Genomic DNA, 21,528 nt, shown 5'->3' with positions numbered 1-21,528 from the left:
CACAAAAAATACGTTTGTTAGCTGACCTTCAGCTTTTTCTCCTGGAACGTCCAACTTTGATGTTATTAGCATTTGCCACAAATATTTGTTTTAATCTCAGGTTTTATGAGATCCACGAATTAAAACAGCTTCATGTCTATTACTATCACAGGACATGTGTCATATAAATGCATCAACTTATTTACAGAAGAATAAGCTGTTTAACTCAATAACAAGAAACTCTGTTAATCTTAAAGTCAGATACTTTACTTTATTATTGCCTCCCTGGTTAGAGAAGAAGCCTGATGGGTAATGAAAAGGAGAAATAAAATCCTGACCATTTACAATAGCGATTTCCAATGAGAGCCAATAACCAGCAGAAAACTCTTAGGTCTACACAGCTCCATAGCATTCTGCATGCCAGTGAAACTCCTGAGCTAAGAGAGCATGAGGGAAAAGGAAAGAAAGTTGCTCACCACTCCAGGAACCTCCTTGTCCTTTCCTGAGTAGTGCTGGTACTCACATGTCTTCCTTTCTGTCTCCTGATAGTAAATTACCTGCATGATCAAATGTACTGGTTCCAGAATCAGATGCAGTGGTTCTCTAGCCCTCTCCCAAAGTTTTCCTGATCTCACCAGCTCTGTCATTGAATGTAAGGGTTGGCTTAGCCTAATGATTATAATAAGAGAGGCACCTGGTCTGATAAATAGCTTTCTTTTCCGCTGGAGTGCGCAGTGTCTGGCAGAATCCGTTCCTCTTCCATTCATTAGCTGACCCCTATGCATGCGTTTAGTGCATTTCTTTTCTGTATTTTTTTCTGTACTCAGTCATCATGCTCATCTCAGGAGAAGCTGCACCAGCTGCCCTTTCAGCCCACGGCAGATGAACTTCATTTCCTGACAAAGCATTTCAGTACTGAGAGCATCACTGATGAGGAAGGGCGCCATTCTCCAGCCTTGAGACCTCGGTCTCGCAGTCTGAGGTGAGCTTTGGATCGTTTCCTGACTCTTTAAGATGTTGGACACATGTATTGCATTTCTTTATGTGCTTTGAGATCTAAGAATTATCATTTGTAGTTGCTTTGTTACATGTTTTTTGAAACTATTTGAATCAACATTTAACTCACCTCACCTGATCAGAAAGGATTTTTTTTCTCACATTTGATGCTGAGGTTTTGGATTGCAAAGTGGTTGGTATACTCTGCTTTTGTATTTTCACAGTAACTCTATGAAAACACTATCCACAAGTGTCTCAAACTAAATGCATAGGATGTAGATTTCCTTTAGTGAAGTTTCTTCTCAGAATTTTGCTACAGTAACATAAGGATGTGGTTATAACCACTTTTAATAACTTTTCTGGCAGTGTTTCTGAAGGGGTATGAAAACCAGAATAGATAAAGTCAAAAGCTTAAATGGAAATGCACCCCAGAGCAGTTTTGTAACAGCGCTGAAAACATTTCTCCTGCTTTAGTAGTTGAATAATTTTACTGTTGCTTCAGAGAACTGGTTGTTCAAAGATAACTATCCAGGATTATTTTCTTCTATAGTTGGTTTTTCCATACATAAAACCAGAAACAACTAGAATTCCATCTTTCACAGAATTACAGAAGGGCTGAGGTTGGAAGGGGTATCTTGAGGGCATCGTGTCCAAAGCCCTATTCAAGGAGACTGCCCAGGATCATGTCCATATGGCTTTTGAATATCTCCAAGGACAAAGATTCCTCAAACTCTCTGGGCAGTCATTCTTGCAGATCTCTAACAATTATATGGAATAAATCCACAAACATTTTGTATCATGGCAAAAGCCTTTAAGTTTTGCCTTTAGTGCTGGACCAAGTGAATGAAAGTCTAGGGAAAGTCCAGACACACCTTGTGAAAGAAAAGGGTTTTTACAAGCAGGGTTGAAGGAGGTGAAATCTTCATTCATCTGAGGGTGTCAGAGGTGGATATCACCTTTAAATTAATGGACAATATTCACAGCCTCTGCCAGCTGAAAATGCTGATTCAATGTGCCCAGCTCAGGACCTGGGTGGGAGTCTGTAAAAGGAGAAGGTGAAACAGGCCAGCATAATAACAAAACCCATGGTGAATATCATGTCATGGCAGAGCTGACCTTTCATGATGATTTGTAATTATTTGTATGTTCTGAACTTCAGTGCAGGCTGCATGGTAATTGCATATGGATCTGCTAAGTGTAGTTACACAGTAATCTACAGGAGCAGGTGAGTACTGTGGGTAGTGGCACACTTAGCCAGCGACCTCCTCAGTGCCGTGTAGTAAAACACTAATTACACAGCTGGTACTAAGCCCCTTTGAACAATAGTCCTACTTCAGTCCTCGTGCTGCCACTCTTAACGCTGGCTCCTGCTGAGTAGTGTAACTGTAGTGGTACTAATTCTCTAGAGGTGAGGCAGCTGCTGGAGGTAGACAGCACATGCTAAAGCAATTATTGTCCTTTAACACAGGTGTAATCCTGTTGTAGAAGGCACTTTTGCTGATGCAAGAATGATATACACAACCATGTGAAGAGCCCAATTTTATTTTCTTCCTTGTTAGTATGGGTTATCAGGTTGCAGAGAATTTTGCTTCTGTGAGCCAATTTGAAGCAGACTTCTCATGGAGTGGGTTTATAATTTGTGGTAGGATGAGATTAATTCAGTGTGTTGTATAACTGATTAATCTTCATCCTCTCTTGAATACTTTTTCTAGCTCTCTCTGGTTTTTATTTTATTTATTTTTATTTTTATTTTGTTTTCTCTGTGGTAATGGCCAGCCTCACTGGTATTCCAAAGCTTAGAATGAAGTAATTTAATTTTTTCAACTTACTGTGCCTCATTTGGTTTTCATTTTGCTTATTGACAATACTGTGATGCTGTGTGGCTCTAAAGCCCCCTTGCCACCACCAAGCATTCACACTGGCCCTTGCACCTCCAAGGAAAATTGATATCTTAATCCAGCCAATTGGAGCAATGTTTGCAGGAGCAAAAACCCTCTTTGACAGAGGGCAGCCTGTGCTTGTAAACAAACAAGTACTGAAATACATGAAGACCAGACCTTGTTCACTGCACAAAACTTGCTTATTTATTTGCCCACACCTTAGAGTTAGCTCACTTGGTGAGAAGATATTTTCACTTACTTAAAAAAATAAAAGCTGAGAACAGCTTTTTCTTTCAACATTAAATTAAATTAAGCAGTAATTTCCTAAAAATGTATTTTTTCATAAGCATTCAATGGTCTTGTTTGATCAGCTTTAATGAAAAGCAGATGAACAAAATACATCAGACATTTGCCTTAATTGGCAGCCATGGCTTTGTAATTTAAGAGATGATCTGATTGTTAATGTGTATTCATTTTTCATCCTGTATGACTGCAGCCTTATATCTCTTTTTGAGAGAGGAACTGGCATCTTGAGATGTCACTGTCAAGTGCCGGGACTGTTTTTTTGTCTCTGTAACCCAAGATTTTTTTTTGGAAGTGTCAGATGATCCTTTTATACTCCTAGATATAGAATATTGCCTAGGTGTAACTTTCAGGAAAATATACTTACTTCTTTGGCTAGAAATGTACCATTTTCTTGTAGCTAGCTGCAAATGTTCTATTCATACAGAGCACTCTTAACGATCAAACTGGATGATAAAACTAACAAAGTGTGCAGTCGTGGAGGGTGCACTGACAGGTTGGTAGCACCTCTGTTGCTTGAGGTGTTCTGCCAGTGTGCCTTGAAGATACTCATCTTTTATCTAAACATGCCTTATTTGAAATGCCTCGAATTTCTGCCCTGAAGAAATGGCACTGGTTCTTTCCCAGCTGCTTTCCTATGCAGGGAGAAGGAGAAACACAACACCAACACTGGAATGTGAAAGTGTGACGTCCTTACAAAGCTGCTTGCAAAATCCAGGAGCCTCTTCTCTCATCTGTCTCAACAAGATCCCGTACTCATGTGCTCAGTCAAAGAACATATTTCCATGTGACCCCCCTGTTTTGGTGCTTGCAGTGTGTCTTAGTAGAAGAAAATATTTCTTTATTACCTGCAGAAGTAGTTCCTAAATATCATCTCTCAACTGTTCTCCCCCTTTTTCTTTTTTTTTTTGTAATGCAACCTTCAAATTCTTCAAGTTATTGACCAACAGAGAGATCCCCAGGCTACATTAGCTTTGTTTAGAACAATCCTGGGCTTTACCTGAACAAGATCTTTTCTCCCTGGAGTAAAATGCATGAAAAGTTGTGAATTCTTGCACTAAACTTGGCATCATTACTCTTTTTAAGTTAGAGTTGCTGCCTTCCATCTTTACCCAGTTCTCTTTACTTGTCATCTTTAGCAGTTGCTCACATGTGGGAATGTGTGGAGAATGTCAGAGATAAAAGTAGAGTTAACTAATAATGGCTTTTTCAGGAGCTACCTTTGTGCAGTCACTCAGCCCACCAATCTGCCCATTTTTCTTGATCTCTTTTTGTATTTCAGGATAATGTTGTCTAGGGAAAAAGGGCTGAAGATTGTTGCAGTGAATTTTTGTATAGTTGAAGTAGATGAGATCATCCTTAATCAAATATGCTTCTTCATCATCTCTTTGCTGGGTAGTGCTTTTTAAATGCAATCCCCCAACCTGACTTTCAGCACTCTGGATCCTGCCATTAAGAATATACAGACAGAACTCCTGGAAAATACCAAAAAAGACTTCTGATGATAAAATGCCCAAGAAGGAATAGGTGGTGTGAAAACCAGTGGCCTACATAGTCCATTTTTATCTTTCATCCTGCAGGTTGTGGGGCTCTCTCAGTGCACTTTAGAGGCAGCTTTAACCACTTGAATAATCCTGGTGGGTTCATCACTGCACGCTGCTGCTCTCAGACAGCACTGTCCACCACAGGTTGCAGAGCAGGGATTCACACCCCCATGGATTGGGGGAAGGATAATCATTTTGTATTCCACTGCATAAGGCATCTGTTCCTTCTGAAAACATGTTCTGACTGCATTACAGATAATGTTGGTCTCTTTGTTTTCTCTCTCAAGACAGTGAGTCCTGTGAACTTGGCTTGAAAAAGATTCTTCAAAGTGATTGGTTTTAAATTTGTTAACTTTTGGGTTCACTCACAATTTTTGTGGTTTTCTATTACGAAGAAAACTGGGTATTCTTATTTGTGCTTTGTACTGTTCATTACTCCAACTTTCTGCTCTCATTCTAAAGCAGTCTCAGTCCTTGCTGGCATGCATAAAACCCCTGAAATATTGGAAAGAGCAAGTTGCAGCCCCTGCTGCTGGGGGAGTTTTCTGACTTTCAGATTAATGTAATTTTCATTACCTCAAAGATTTAAATATTTATTTCTTGGGAGAAGAGGAAGGCTCACCTTCAGCAGAAGGCTTCTCTTAGTGCCTGCTTTATCCAACTTTAGCTCTCTGGTTTTCAAATTCCTTATGTGTCTGGAAATGACAGAAAATTAAAGCGTATAGTTTTAAGTTTCCTATGAGAGCTGATTTTGGTCATGTCATGTAAATACAACCTAATTAAGCCTTTATGTACAGGGTGAAAGCAGAGGAAAGCACAGTGCTTTTAGCTTCTCTGCTTTTTCCTAATAAATACAGCTGTTACAGTGAAGGAAAAATTACATTTATAAACATCTTGGTTGTATTTAGTCACACTTAAACTAGATTTTGTAAGATTTAAGTTATTGCTATAAATGTTGCTCCTTGAAATAGCTGTCTATAAGTTATTTTCACTTTTGAGCATCAGATAAGGACACATGAGTTTTGACAAGTTGAAGGCAACAGAAATCTTTGTGGGAGATAAATATCCCTAAAAATCCACCACCACATCATCTCATAAAGTGGAGGGAGCGTGAAGAAAGGGAAAAGAGAGAGTAGTTTTTCATTCTGCTGTTAAGCTTAGGGGGACAGATATTATTCTTCTAATGTCTGCTCTGCTGAAATGAAAAACTCACTGACAATAATCATTTCTTTGACCTACCTATCTGCACCAAGAAAAGGGAAGGAGCCTGCCTTTTGTCTTAAAATGTTATGCACGTGCACAGCATGTATCCTCTGTTTTGCAGAAAATAATCTGTTCCTTTGAGAGGCTTGAAATGTTAGACTGGTTTAGTTCTGTCTGTGAAATTTTTGGTGCTGGATAGATGTGTGAAGCTTTTGCATTTGAAAAGATGCCATGCCAGTAAAATGTATTAAACTGCTTTTATCTTTTTTCCAAATTTCCCTATGTTCTCCCTTGGTAGCATTCAGTTATCTGCCCAGTCCATGTTTCTTTTTCACCTGGTTGTGTCCCAGAGGTGCTGTGAAGTACCCAGCAGTGCTTGGCAGGCAGCCTTTGGTTAGTTACTCAGGTATCCAGCTAATTAGTTCCCAAGCTAAGGATTAACATTAAAAATTATGGTGCAGTATATTATGTTGCAGTCTTGTTATAGTCAGCTAGACATTTAATTTGACTTGGTATGTGGAGCAAATTTTATTTTGGATGACAATGTGACCCTTGATCCGAGGTTTTATCCAGAGTGTTTTGGGTACTCTGTTGTTTTAGTTGGTAAAAAGTGGCATTGATGAGCTTCCAGAGGTGAGAGACAAAACTGCAAATGCCCAAGAAAGCTGAGGGTTTTTAAATATTCACTTTCTTGCCAATTGGTGTGCGCAGAAATTATTTTGTAAAAAACAAAAGCAAACCCCATAAATTCTCCTATCATCATGGTTCTCCCTAAGGAAATGCTACATCAGCTGGCAGGACAGCTCAAGGAGCCTGATTTCTGCATAGCTCCTGATTTCCTGTATCCATATGAATAAAGTGCCTTGAAAGCAAAAGGCAAAATCCCTCATGTTTCACTTTAGCCCTAAGACAGCAAATACTTAAGCATGCGCAAATTTTAGTGTTAAAATGAAGTATGTATGTGCCTCAGTATTTCTGTGTAAGTATCAAAGGGTTTCTATATGCTTGTAATTTACACCTCACTTAGATTGCACAGAGAAAAATTACATTAGAGAAAAAAAATTCTTCAATAACTGTGTTCACCAAGTCCTTCAGCTCCAAATGAAGTACCAGTGAACAAGTGTCGTGTTTGTGTCAGCCTGTTTGGTCTTAGAGAAAAAAGGATAAGGGTAGCAGGCTAGATGTGCAGGGGAATTTGCTTATAACCCTGCAGCTTAAATGTTCTTACCCTTCTATTTAATTATGTCATACATTACATATGAATATAAATGTAAGTTTCTTTTTAAAGAAAATTCTCCTTGATTAAAAATAGCTATCTACCAAGCTAAGGGAAGTTGATGAAAATGTCTTTTTACTTCCTATTCATAACATCCAAATCAGTTTTCTTCTCCTTCAACATAAGGATTCAGTGACAGATTTAACCTGAAGTGCATTTTCTCAAGCTAAGGGATAAACAGTAATAAAAACAAGACATGATGTAATTAATGGAATTTCAGTACAAGGCATGAAAGGAGTTTGGTACTGCTACAGTCTGTGAGCCAATGAGTTAAATTTTCTTTGAATTGTTAATATATGTTGCCAAAATAATGTTTTTCCTCTAAGTAGGTTAGCAGCAAGGTAGTAACTGTAATGCATTCCAAGTTTCAAATGCATTTATTCCATTTAGAGAGATTAATTTCATCCTTCACTAGGAAGTTTGAAATGTTTGAACTCATTCAAGATAAAATTGTATCTTTTGACATAGAGTATTTTTAGCAGTATTTAATACTCTTAAAATTGTAAAGACAATGATCATGTAAGATGCCAAAGAATTGAAGCCCTTGCTTGTCTTGAACGTTGAAAGAAGGTAGCTGGAGAAATGAGCTGCTGCAGGCGATCTGTAGCTGGGGATTATCTGCATTACCTCATCTGGCTGTTCTCGGTGGCAGAGTGAGTCAGAGCCCTGCATACCATCAGATGTGATGAAACGAGATGCAATCCTTCTTTAAAAAAACCCACCCAAACAGTAATAGAAATGCAGCTTATCAGGATTTAGTGTCCTCTTTTTTTGGCGTGCCTTGAAGTTTCTTGCTAACCTGGGCATAGATGCATACGGATCCATGGGGTAACGTGCATCAAGGGAGTGCAGCTTTCATAAAAGTACTCTGTCCCTGTTGCCTGTGGTATTTGTATATAAGATTTAGCTGAATAACAGTGCTCATGCATCCCTCCTCTAGTGCAGTATCCTTCAGACAAAGGAAAACAAATCATCTCTACTTCCTTACTTCCTGTTGCTCTGCTCCCTTCTGGCACTGGAGACTCCAGAGCTCACTGTGATTTCTTTTGAAGTAGGGCTGCTCCCACTGCCATGGAGGAGAGTCACAGAATGAGAGGAATAACAAATGTATCTGCAGGAAATGCACTGGCATTTTACAAGCTTCTGTGTTAGGGTTTGCATGCACTGGAAATGGGGGGGTTTCTGCCAGAGCCTGTGTGGGCACAGGGGTATCAGCAGTCTCCAGGTGACTGCAGACTGTCATTGCTTGCCAGGATCTTCTCTGAAGTTCAGCATCTGCACATTACTAAAGTGAACTCAGAGCTTTGGAAGGTCTACAGTTGATGTGGCAGCATTATGATCAGCACTGGGTTTTGAAAGCTTTTGGTGTGATATCTGTAAATGATAACATGATTTCTTTTCTCCTCTAGCCCTGGTCGCTCTCCAGTTTCCTTTGACAGTGAAATAATAATGATGAATCATGTGTACAAAGAAAGGTTTCCAAAGGTAAAGAATCACTTTTTGAATAATACATTCAATGAACTTGTGTCCAAGCTCAGAATTAGTTTGTAGTGCTTGTTGGAGAAGGAGCCCAGCTCTTACGTCTCATTTCCAAGCAGTGCTGTTTGCTGAGAGTTTGAAGCTGCCTCCTCATCTTCATATGTTAATCCTGCAGTAGAAGAAATAGATTTAGTATACATAGAGATTAGGATGGAAAAGGCTGATTTTTTTTTGGTATGTATTTCATATTTGCTAAATTTCTGATGTCTTCTACTGGCATGAGTAATTCTCACAAGAGTGAGAAGAAGGGCCATGCCTTGGCTTTTTAAAAACCTGAATATTGAAACCTGTGGAAGCAAGTTAAAAGTTAACATCTCATTGAAATGAGTGTAGAAGATTGTGTATCCCACAGCTGTCAATATGGCCATTCCTTCCTGTTCCACCATCAGCAAAAATAGATGTTTCTCTGGAGACAGGAAATCAGGGCTTATAGTGATAGAAATGCCGTGTGTTTATGGCTTGGGGCAATGATTTTCAGCTTCCACAGCCTTGTCTAAAAGTTCTGAAAACTGCCTCACATCTTACATCCTTACTCTGGAGACCCAGGGAGGAATACAGCCTCAGGACCAAGATATTTTTATGGTCATTTACATTTTCAGAAAGCGTGTTTTGATTAATTTTTGTTGTTTGCTCATGTGGACTTAACTTTTGCCTCTGATATGCTATCTTTATTCTCAGAAAATGCTACTGTATTTTGGAATATTTTTTAAGCCTCATGCAATTTGGAATTGCAAATGTTACTTTAGCACCCTACTTGTTTATGCTTTAAGGTCTACTTTAGTAAAATTTAGGAGTAATTTCTCTTTATTCTGCACTTTTAGGCCACGGCACAGATGGAAGAACGGCTGGCTGAGTTTATTGCCTCGAATGCTCCAGAGAATGTGCTGCAATTAGCGGATGGGGTCCTAAGTTTCATTCATCATCAAGTTATTGAACTGGCCAGAGATTGCCTAGATAAATCACGTGAAGGTCTGATTACTTCTCGGTACTTTTATGAGCTGCAGGAAAACTTAGAGAAACTTCTCCAGGATGTAAGTGCCCTCTGGAAAGTAGAATATATTATTTTGATTGAAACTTTAACCAATAAGCCAGAGCTTTGATTTTAGGAGAAACAGTGTGGATTCCAGGGGAGGGGCAGGTGGGGGGGTGTCAGGAGATCTGAGATGTTCCAGTCTCCTGTTGATCTACTGTGGGGGGATTTGAGTAAATCACTTCACCTGTGAACTTTGTTTGTACAGAAATTGAATGTGAATATGAGTAAGTCAAAGGCAGTCTTTACCATTTATGAAAATTTGGTTTATTGAGATGAATGAAATTACTGAAATCTTTTTTTTCACGAACTTCAGGTCTCTGAATGACTTATTAGTTACAGTAGTGCCTTCAAGGAGTGAAAACACCATAGTTACTAGTGTTGCTGTAGATTTTTCACAATTTTCTTGAGCTGAACTTAATCCAGTTGCTTGTTCTTAGTACTTTGATGTGTTTTGTGGCATTCAAAGCATATGAAAATACACAAGGGGGCACAATTTTAATGCATGCTCAGTATACTTCAGCTACTCATCAAAAATCGCTCTTTTTTTTTTTCCCTTTAAAATGAAGATAGTACTAAATTTCAGACATCTCTTAGAATTTATGCTGTAACTGTTGTGAAGAGTCAGTGCTATTGCCTGTCCAGACCTCTGTTTAGGAATATCTTCCTAGTCCTCTGCTTTGATTTAATGATACAGCAAGCTAAAAAAACAGGTTTTATAAAGATTGCAGTCTCAGATAGCCAATGCCGCAGAGACACCTGGAAACAGAACATCTGAAATACTTTGTTTTCTATTACAGTTCTAATTTATTTTATTTTTATTGATCAGTTTGCCAACCCACTGGCTATGAATAGCACTAGCTTGTGCCCCTTTGCCACTCTTTACAGACAGTAGAAAAAGGCAGATGAATAAAAATACTACATTAATATAGAATTGTCGTATTAAAAAGCTTTGTGAAAACTGCAGGAACTTCCCTTGTGTCAGCTAAATTTTTTGGCTACCTCATTTATATAAGTTTGGCTGTAATTTTTCTGGTATTTGTTATGCTTGAGAGAAGAATGACTCATGTTTGGATTTGTGGTGTTCTGCTTGGATGGGGAATATAATTTTGACAGACCAAGAGAGGTGGGGAATAACTTTTGAGGGGCTATATGATTGTCTGCCTATAGGATATCAGTAACCACTTGTGGATCCCCCTTGTATCTCCAGAGTCTGGAAGCAGGGTGTTTGCACACTTCAGCTGTGAAATAAGGGATCAGGCCTTTTTGGGTGGTGGTTTTGGAGTTGGAAAGGTTTCATTAAAAGTGGTTTTGTATGCTCAGCAAAATCCCTTATGTTTCAGGGGCACAGGGGGACTATGCTGTGTTTTACTGCTTCTGGTAGCAGATCCTTGGAGCCTGAAATTCTTCCTCTCCCTGACTTTCCTCCTCTGTGTGAGAACAGTGATTTCTTACACCATAAGTAACTAAGAGAGCCATAAATTAGGGCTGGCCACTTCCAGTCTGCATTTTCAGTCCTGTCTTCTGGCCTGAAGAGGTTAATCAGGGTCTCAGAGGAGGTGTGGGTCAGATAAATCAGCTTTTTCCTTTTCTCCCCTTTCCCTCAGAACAAATCCTCAAAATACTCTTCTTAAATGTCCCTTTCCCCTTGATCCTACAGGCATTATCCTGCTGCTCTGAAATACTGGGAAAGGTGACATTGAACTGTTATTAGAGGAGATACATTGGTCATCTCTGAGCTTGTTCAGGAGTTGACATTCGGGGCTTTCTTTGCCTTCTTCTTCCTTAACATCTTCTGCAGAGCCGGGGCGAGAGAAGGGTCAGCTCTTCAGTTTGATTTATTTACTCTAGGAAGTAAGGTGGGCTAGAGGTGATTAAAAGAAAAGTTGAGAGAGGCAAGGGAGGCAGAACAGGCCACGAAGGAACAGAACAAAGACGTTAAAAACTTCAGAGGAAAGCCAAAGGCTTCATTCCACATTTTTCTCATTTGTTTTTTTTTTTTCCTGTCCTATGGCTTTTTCTGTTCCTTAGCTTATCTTTTAGATTTTAATATTTAAAAACTACTTGTTTCCTCTGCTTGCCTAGTCTGTGCTTTGCCCTTCAGATTGCATTCTGCAAGGAAATAATTGGGCCATTTTAGTCAAAATATATAGAAATTGATGATCATACTTCTTTTGGAGGACTCACTTGAAACGTAGGACATTTTGGAGTCAAGTTTAGATTATTCTGAATTTGATGGCAGGATCTTAACCTTTGCTTAAGGTTGTAAAGTATCATAAATAATAAGTACATAAGTAATACCAATTAGAAGGTAATTCAAACAGCTGTTTGACTTGGGCAGTTGTATGGTCTGTGTAGTAGGTGATGGAATTTTATGGTATATTTTTATAACATATTGAAAAATTGGAAAGATGCTTTATTGGTGAATAATGAGACCAGCAAGTGGCAGAAATATCCACAGATTTTCTTACCATTTTGCTGTGAAAGAATGGATTCTCCTGAAATTCTTTTTTAAGGTGTGGATTCTGATACCTGGTAACAAACTAAACTTGCACAGCACTTCAAACCGTAAAAAGGAAACTTGATTTAGTATATTGTAGTTTGAGTAAAAATGTAAACCAGACTGTTTGGGTATACAAATGATGAGCTGTTTAAATGCACCAAACCAGAGAGCTTTTGGACGATTTTTAGATTCCAGCTTTTGTAATAACATGCCAACAAATCTCATTAGCTATGGCAAATGAGATCTTTTCCCTTGTTTGGAGCATGAAATACTGTCTTTTAGCCAGAAGAACTTACTGCATCATCGAAATAATCATGAAGTAAAAGTGAATTTTAGATATTTTCTTCATTTTGGAAAACGTGAACTTGAGTGTTACACTTCACATCAAAGTAAAAATACTAAGAAATAAGATAAAGCACTGATACAAAAAAGAATCTGTGACATTTGGTTCTTTACCTGTTGTCATGGTTTAAAACCTCAGGTTGCTGAGGAACAAAAGGTTATAGTCAGTTATTACTTGGCTGAATCAATAAGGTAGAAGTAGCCAAAAGATGTCTGATGACTGTTGCCTAGGTGTAGCCAGTTGGGCAGGAAGGTGAAGGATTGCAGGTGTTTCTGTGCATGGAACAAAAGGAGCAGGGGAGGGTATGAGTATTGTACAGCAGTGACTGATGCTGCACACTGGCAAATGGATATTCTGATTGGGGTTGCTTTCTTCGTAGGAGCCTGAGTGTAGATTTATCAGTCCTTGGCTTTGCAGATCTATTGTATTGGTTTCCATCAGTATATTAGCTCAATTACAGCGTTGTGACTTGCATATCACAGTTATTGGTCCTGCTGACCCCCAGGGGAGGACAGTGATTTTAATTTCATGCCCCAGCAGCCACAGTTAGTGACGGATGGGTCTTTCAGATGAGGGAATCGGTTTGTAAATTATCCATCGCTACCTCCTGTACACGTGTCACCGGCAGTGTGTGCAGGAATGGCATCAGCCTCTGCCCAAACCCCACTACTCCCCCCCCCCCCCGTGGGGGGGGGGGGAACCCCTGAGATGCCACCAGCAGCCTCGAGGCGAGCGCGTGGTGCTGGGGAAGCGCTGCTGAGGTGGCACAGCTGTGCCCAGCTCATGGGAGCGGCAGGTGGTGCTTGGCTGGACAGCCCTCCCCTTCCCGGGTTCTGTCCGTGGGACACCCTGGAAATAAGAATTCTGTAGGGATGTCCGGGCTGTCCTGTGTGAGGAGGAAGGAAGAGGAGGCAGTTTCACTGAGGAGCTTGGAAGAGCAGCGCTGTGCGGAGATGATGGCTGAGTGGCTGTTACAAGTTGTGTTTGGTTTTTGTAAATCCTTTTTTTCTTTTTCCTTTTACTTTTCTATATCATTTGGCAGTCGTGGTCTAGCTTTTCATTTTCAAAACAGACACCTGATTAAATTAATTGCATTTTTAAATTATGTTGCCTGAATTGTCATAGATGAAAAAAGGAGAAAACAAAAGGACTTGATTTAAAAGACTAAGTTCTCTTTAACAGTGTAAATGGATGCAAAATGATGAATTATATCTATTATATTGTATTTTTTGCATTATATAACCTATGTGGGGGGAGAAAAGGACTTTCGAATCGCATGGCTCATATTTCAAATAATACAAAGTTGTTGATGTTTTATTTATTCATTCCAATGCAGCTAAACCCTGGTGATCTGGAATGGCTTTTAAAATATAAAAGCATTAATTTCTTTCTACAATTCATTTTGTAACTTTTAAGTTTGCCTAATGCATTAGAGGGCACAAAGTGAATATTTATCATTTTCATTGCGATTATTTTCTATTTTACAATTTAAAAAAATTTTAATTAGGAAAAAAATTACAACTTATTTCAGTATTTCCAAAATAACCTTCTTTTTAAGGCTCTATAGGCAGGAAGGATCTCTGATGTTTTCAGATAATGAATTAGTAGGTACATCATTCTCTTCAAGCTTAAAATTCTAGCCCCAGCTAATCAGTGTGGAAGGAGACAATCAACATTTCTATTCTGACCAGTGTCAAAATGAGAAATAATGAACCTTCGACAATTTTTTTTTGTTTGGTAGTAAAGTATCAGAGATATGTTATTTAAAATGCTGCTTGTATATTTCTACTTCTGAATTTCTGCTTCCTGTGTTTGTATTGATCTTTTAGGAGGTCACCAGTGTGATTTGACTTCTCAGACATATAAAAATCTTCTTCTTAGGTGGTTCTCATGGACAACACTAAATGAACCTTTTTGTTTATTGCTGCTTTCACTGTTGTTGATAAAATTTCATTCCTATAAGTAACTGGCTCATTGCCAGCAGAAGCTCATTTATAAAGTTCTGGACTCTATATTTGTGGCTGTGTTAAAGCACAATTTTTAGACCTTGGGGAAAAGTAGCTGTACTTTGTTTAAGAGTTTTTGCATGCCATTAGAACCACTTTTTTATCCCTCTGCAATGAAATACTATCGTATTTCTGCTCCAGGACTCATCATGTAGCCATTGTGTGCTTCATGAAGAGAAGAGTGATTTGGGAGGGCTTTTTTGGGTTGCCCTTTTTTTTTTTAATTCTTACTGTTTTGGCATGTTTACTGTTGTTGTAAGACATCCCATCACACAAATATCTTGAAACTAAGACTTGAATTTATACTGTAATATCTGGTAAAGTAACAGACAGGACTAAATCCTCTGAATTAAGTTTTTATATGCTCTTTTCTTTGTTTATCTGCTTGGTCCTACATAACATACAATGCAATGCTGGAGTTGTTCAACAGGATTGATAAAACTAAAAAAAGAGAAACTGAGGTTGAGTTTTTCTTGACAATGAGGAGAAATTCTAGTTCAAATTCTAGCTGAAAGTAAAGCGCAGAAATATGTGTGTCTGTTAGTCATTACCTAGTTGTCTGTGTTGTGTAGAAGGCAAAATTGAAAAAATCAGTATTCCTCTTCTCATTTTAAAAAACAAACTAAAACCACATTGTATCTATTATAATTGATAGGTGATATAATGCAAATAGAGCCCTTGAAATATCTCTTGCATGATAATGGGGGTCAGCTGTGATGGAAAAGCCATTTGTATCTTGGCATCCTCGAGCAAGCTGAGCTCAGCCTGCCCTGACTCAGCCATGCTTTTGCTGCTCAGTTACTGAGCTGGTGATTGTGTTCAGCATCTGATATACAGAAATTCAGAGCTCAGTGCTAGGAGCATAATGTGCTGTTCTGCTCTCCACAGGCCCACGAGCGATCAGAGAGCTCCGAGGTTGCCTTTGTTACCCAGCTTGTGAAGAAGCTGATGATTATCATCGCCCGGCCAGCTCGGCTGCTCGAGTGCCTGGTGAGTGTGGGCCTGGGACAGGCTGTGCAGGATCTAAAGAGTGCTGTTCACTTGAGGAGATAAGGGACACAAAGCCTTCAAAAGAAACCTTTAAATTCTTATTAAAACATTGATGAAAAATGAATTCATATTGAAAAAAAAACCAAACAGAAGTACTAAGTGCCTTTTGCGTTAATACAGAAGTCGTTCTCCAGTGGACTGTCAGCTGCAGTAGCAGCTAAATTATATTTTAGTATAAAGTTTATGGCTGAGGGCCCAGATGTAGCTGTTGACATAATTCCATGCTACTTGGTGCTACTGGATTTTCCTCATATTGTTAATAGTTACTGTAAGGAGCCTGTAAATGTCTGTATGGTGTGTGCCTGGTGTCCAGAGCGCTGTGCTATGGAAGAGCTGTCCCTAAGGAAGAAGTTCCCTACCATGACATAAATGGTGTTTGGGCTCTGGGACTCAAACCCTTCCTGTAGACCCAGCAACTGGTGAAATCTGGTGTCAAGTTTTCCAGCTGTGAACACACAGTGGGATAGACCAGTGTGAGATCCAAGTAGCTTTGGGAGCCTGGGTTTGAAACCATATTTGGTGCTATTGGAATACATGCAAAAGCAAGTCCCATTGCTCTTTTATAACTTAATTTGGCTAATAATAATGCTTTTTTAAAATTTAATGCTGGAAAATGGTGAAAATTCTTTAGGCAATCCCAATGAAATAGGCCACTGTGTCCGGAAGTTCTGCAACTACAAAAATATTTTCTTGGTATGGTGGAGAAGCAGCTTGAAAACCTGTGTTCTCACTCATGCCATGGCAAAAGGGTTAACATAAACCATCAATATATCTAGAAAGAGGTGTACACAATTATGTGGTGGATACTGGTTATAGGATTAAATTCAGTGACTGTATTTCAAAAGGATGTTGAAAAATTAGTGAGAATGTAGAGAGGTCACGAAAAATTGTGAGGTGTCACAAACCTACAGTAGAAGCTTCTGTAATGAGAGGATGAAATTCCCTGGTGTGTTGGAGCACACTCGTGGTGGTTCTTTCTGGACATAAAAGTGACAGGGATGCTACAGGTGCTGGAGGCATCGGAGAAGTTGGCTGGATTAGGAATCTGTGTCTGGCTATAAAAGCACAGTTAACACGTGGATTATGTTGTGGGCAGCGTGTCCGTAGGTGACTTTTCTCCCTGGAGTCACTAGAAGATGAATGAGTTTTGTGGAGCTTTCTTTGACAAAGTAGACAAGAGTGGTCCAGTCTTACCAATGATACCAGTTTTTGGAAACACCTGCAGTAGTACTGAGAGCCAGTAGACTTTGGAGGGTTCCTTATCCCTCCTCCATGGCTCTCAGATGGATTGCTTTGCTGGGAACCCTACAGTGTGAGGAGGGCCACTGTCAGTGATGAAGTTGGCTGCACAACCAGCAAGACAGATACCTTCACTTACTGATTCAAGAAATCTGTCAGACTGCACTGAAAATCCTGGGCACAGCTCTATTCAAACTGGGAATTCTTTGGGTTTCAAACCATATTTGTGATTTAGATGAGGTTTTGTGACTCCCACTTACCTTCCAGTACTTCTTTAAAATTTATTTTGGAAGTGAAGACAGTGAAAAAAGGAGATAAGTTTAAACTTACTGTGTTTGTATTTGCTGCATTCACCATTGTCATTTTTGCTTGTGTACACTCATTATCTAGGAAAACATGGAATATTAGAAAGCCCTGTGCATCCATGTTTATACCTGCAGAGAGTTCCAAACTCAAGGCAGCTCTTAGTTCCAAATGAAGAGGTCTCCAGGTTCTTCTGTGTTCTCCACTTGATGTTCTGCAAAGTGAGTGGGAGCAGGTGGAAGCAGCGAAGTCATTGAGATTTGAGTAATGAATTCCAAAGCATGTAGTGACAACCTTGACCATGAAGTGGCCAGACTCCAAAGATTAGGAATAATATCAGGATCTGTGTGTTAGACTTCCCTGTTTTTTTCAACCTCCATTGCCTTTGTGGCAATTTTTTTCCCAAATACATATTTTAATGTGGTGACATGAAGAATTAAATATTAGTGTTCCTTTTGTCCTATAAAACAAGGAGTGTAGTAATGGATAGTCAACTATTTAAATACTTTTGAGAACTAAATTTAATTTTTCTTTTTAACGTACTTTTTTGTAATTCAACCTTTAGTTTCAATTATATCTGAGTTTATAAACAGTTTTTCTACTATTTAATATTAAGGTTAATTTTAGTAACACAGCTCATTCTTCTTTCTTCCTTGTAAATGAAATAAGTGACCATATAGACAGTTCTTGTGATGGTTGTGGATTGTTTTAATGCAGATGAAGGCACTTAAGTATTCTAAACTTCAACTATTTGGCTTCAGTCTTTGTATTACCTGTAGAACTGTGAAATGTTTATTGGTAGAATGGATCTTTGGGGCTCCAAGAAAATAATAATATGGTTTGTACATCTCTGAAACCATCTTTAGGAAAAAGTTGTCTAATTTTTTTTTTTTCGGTTTATTTTTCCATGGCACCTACCTCCCCTTAGCAGGATTCATTCCTCTGTATTCAAATGATTAAGTCTTCTATAAAGAAGTCAGAACTGGAATTTATATAGTTCCTTAATGTTTTGTATGTTTGGGTTTTTTGTCACCAAGTTGGTTTTTTTCTTCTGTCCTCTACTCACCATTAAATGACCTGCAGTCGTACCTTGAGAAGTCCTTCCTTGACTCCACTGTCCCTTTCACTGCATTCTGGTGACCATCTCTCTCTGTGGTCCTCTCTGGTCTGGCTCCTGCTCTCTGCCAGTTCTGAGACTGTTGATTAATCCTTTTCCAGAGGAGTTAGGAAGGAACTTTGTTTCTTGCATTGTTGCTGTCTTTGGTGACAGCATCTATCCAAGCAGCCTTGCTTGGAGCAGTCATGGAAAAGTGCATCTGTTCTCTGTTCAAGTATCTTCACATCATTACAAGTTCTAATTTCCTTTTCTTGTTTGCAGTTCTGTGCTTTTTTTCTCTTACGTTGCTGACCACACACCAGTTCTTTACTGCTGCCCTCACTGTTCTCTGTGCATGCTCAGCTGTGTGCTGAAACACTTCCCCTTTCACCCTCCCATTTCACTGGAAAATTTTTGAAGAGTGTTGGCGAAGCTGCTCATTGCTGGTGAATGATGAGGTTTGTAGGGGGGAGAGCTAAAGTTAACTGGTGAACTTGTTTCTAAGCAGTGCTCCTGCTGCCCAAAGCTTGTCTTTTATTTCCTACTGTATCTGTTACTCCAGTGCAAGAGATTACACCTTCTGGCCTGAGAGATCACATGCACCAAGACTGAGTTGCTAAAGTGATCCTGTGCTGTATAGTACAAGAAATAGGGCGGCAATACTTCTTATGAAGAAAGTTGTTTTGTTAATAATTTTATTAGCAATTGCTCAGGTTAGGACAGTGACAGGACTGGGTGGGTGTGTGGTTTGATCAGAAGTGACATCTGACAGCAGGAAGGGCTTATATTGGGTTAGCTCACCTGTCAGGTGGAGGTGCAGAAGGTGGTGCCTCAGTTCTCAGACCTTTCCCTGGCACATCTCAATGTGACAGAACTGGGAGATGTGTCCACACTTGACACTTATGTTAACAAGACCTTTTGAAAGTTTGGGTTTGGTTTTAGAAAGTCCTTGTCCTCTTTTGACTTGCAGATCTAAGCCCATGGACACCCTGTGGGATGTAACTGTCTGTTGGTTTTGCAGAGCAGAGTGGGAAGCACTGACTTACTTGTAACTGGAAATGTTTTGCGTCACTGCTGAGCCCAGAATTAGCTTCGGATGTTTCTGAGGATTCCCCTCCGTGGGGAGAAACCTTTCATACTTGTAAAGCTGCATCATTTACCTCTCTGTCTCTCACTGCTTTCCTGTAGGAGTTTGATCCTGAAGAGTTCTACCATTTGTTGGAAGCTGCAGAAGGCCATGCCAAGGAAGGGCAAGGAATTAAATGCGACATTCCTCGTTATATTATCAGCCAGCTGGGACTCACCAGGGATCCCCTGGAGGGTGAGAACTCTTGTTATGTACTTTCCAAACTGTTGAAAGGATAGTCAGCTCTCCTGGTCACTACATAGCTGAAGGATGTTTTTATTTTATTGCTTTAATTTCTAGGCCATTTTTCCTTATTTTCCTGTTTGCTGTCAAATTCTAGATTGTCCTTTCCAGCCCCATGTCTCACAGGAATGTTACTGGGGTAAGGATGGCACATCAATAGTGACAGTTCTTTACTTATGATGTTAATAATGTCTCCCTGTATTACAGCTGCAACAATGTTAAAAAATGGCTTTATGATTTAACTGTTTTCTCTGGGCCATTGGACAGTAAAAGTTTACCTGTTATTCCTCTGATCTGCCTGGCCTGCTAGTGGCCTGTTTGGAAAGTATCCTGTCATCTCACTTGATTGTTCTCTTTGGGAAAAGTGTGGGTTTTGTGTTTTCCGTGAGAAACGAAGATGAATATGAATTTTTAGCTGGAGGTGAGATTGAAGTTTTACATCTTGTGTAGCAGCCAAACCAAAGAGAGCAGTGTAAGGACAGAAACAGCTTCTCTGCAAGGTGCCAGAATTACATATGGTAAACTTAATATAGACATACATTGGCTCAGAAGACTGTAACTTTAGAATTAGTGAGTTAATATTTCTGCCTGGCACTTTGCTGGCTGAAGTGACAAGTTCTCCAAGCATGCACAGCTTGTTCAGCAACAATAGAAAGTGTGACAGAGACTGGAGGTTACTGCAGAATATTTCAGCGATTGAACCATACTTTCTGTTATCTCAGGAGAGCATAATTTTAATATAAATTAGTAGTCTGGCTAGGACTAGTTTAACTTCTCTGGTGTTTACTGGAATGACAGTGACAGGTTGACTTCAAGTGAAGAGCTCTTCGGGAAAATTTCTACCAAAGATTGCTAAATGCAATTTAATAGCATTTGTTGAAATCTGACATTAAAGGGAAATTTCCTTTGATCCCTGTCATGGGAGAGAACCTTTCCATCGCTAATTCCCCTTACTAAAGTCAAATTTTCTTTAGAAATGTGTGGAGATGTCAAGGTGCCTTATTTCCTTTCTGTAAGGAGGGCACCCAGAAATGTCAGTGGTGTCTGTTCAGAGGCTCGTAGCTAAGGTAGGATTTGGGCTTGCAAAGTTTACAGCATCTCCTGCGACAGCTGAGTAGCCTAAACTAAGTGACTTTCCCCCACTTTGCTGCTGCTCAGCGTTTTGCAGAATCAGCCACATCACATGGAGGGCAGCTGTTTGAAATGTGATGCTTTTTCGTTTTGGAGCGCAGAGGTGCCACCAGGCTGCATGCAGACATGTGTGTGGAATAGGTTTTAATATTAACTAGACAGCACTTTCCCCAACCATGCATTTTTTGCTTTTACTTATTATAGAAACCATCTAGAGTAAGTCAGGCAGAAATTTAGAACAATTAATTATATTTGCCTTTATATAAAATACTGCCTGCAGCAGTAAATGTTAAAGGTTATCACTGTATAATGGGGGTGACTTTTTACAGAGGGAGAAAATGTCCTTCATCATCTACAAGCACCTCTTAAAATCCTGTTTTTCTTGTATAAACAAAGAGAATAGCGTTTGATTGAGATCATTAGAAGTAATCTTTCCTCTTTCTTTTCAGAAATGGCCCAGTTGAATAGCTATGACAGCCCAGACACTCCCGAGACAGATGATTCAGTCGAGGTAAAGCAGTAATACACTCACTCTGTCTAGCACTTTTTTTTCTCTCAAAAGAAGTAGTCTACAGTAAAGAATTAATTATAATGCAGAGTAATTGTAATTTTAAAAAAAAAAAGGTGCTGACATTTAAAAGCTCATATTAAAACTAGAGTACATGCTTGTAAAAATGTGAAAATCTTTATACAGTGGTGGTAAAATGTTTAAAAGATGCAAATAGGCTTTATTACCAA

General features: G+C 39.3%; 1 protein-coding gene across 1 annotated transcript in view; it reads left to right on the top strand.

Annotated features, from left to right (window-relative positions):
* MAST2 (microtubule associated serine/threonine kinase 2) overlaps positions 1 to 21,528 on the top strand; it is a 168,293-nt gene that overhangs the window by 118,077 nt on the left and 28,688 nt on the right. The window contains exons 9-14 of the mRNA XM_017743446.1: positions 807 to 961; positions 8,591 to 8,666; positions 9,542 to 9,751; positions 15,491 to 15,592; positions 19,479 to 19,611; positions 21,240 to 21,301. Coding sequence (XP_017598935.1) covers positions 807 to 961; positions 8,591 to 8,666; positions 9,542 to 9,751; positions 15,491 to 15,592; positions 19,479 to 19,611; positions 21,240 to 21,301 — 738 coding nt within the window. The remainder of the gene's footprint in view (positions 1 to 806; positions 962 to 8,590; positions 8,667 to 9,541; positions 9,752 to 15,490; positions 15,593 to 19,478; positions 19,612 to 21,239; positions 21,302 to 21,528) is intronic.

Source organism: Corvus brachyrhynchos, unplaced genomic scaffold (assembly GCF_000691975.1).
Source record: "Corvus brachyrhynchos isolate BGI_N302 unplaced genomic scaffold, ASM69197v1 scaffold48, whole genome shotgun sequence".
Lineage (NCBI taxonomy): Eukaryota > Metazoa > Chordata > Aves > Passeriformes > Corvidae > Corvus > Corvus brachyrhynchos.
Note: the sequence above shows the minus strand (reverse complement) of the source record. Positions and strands in the feature narration are given on the sequence as shown.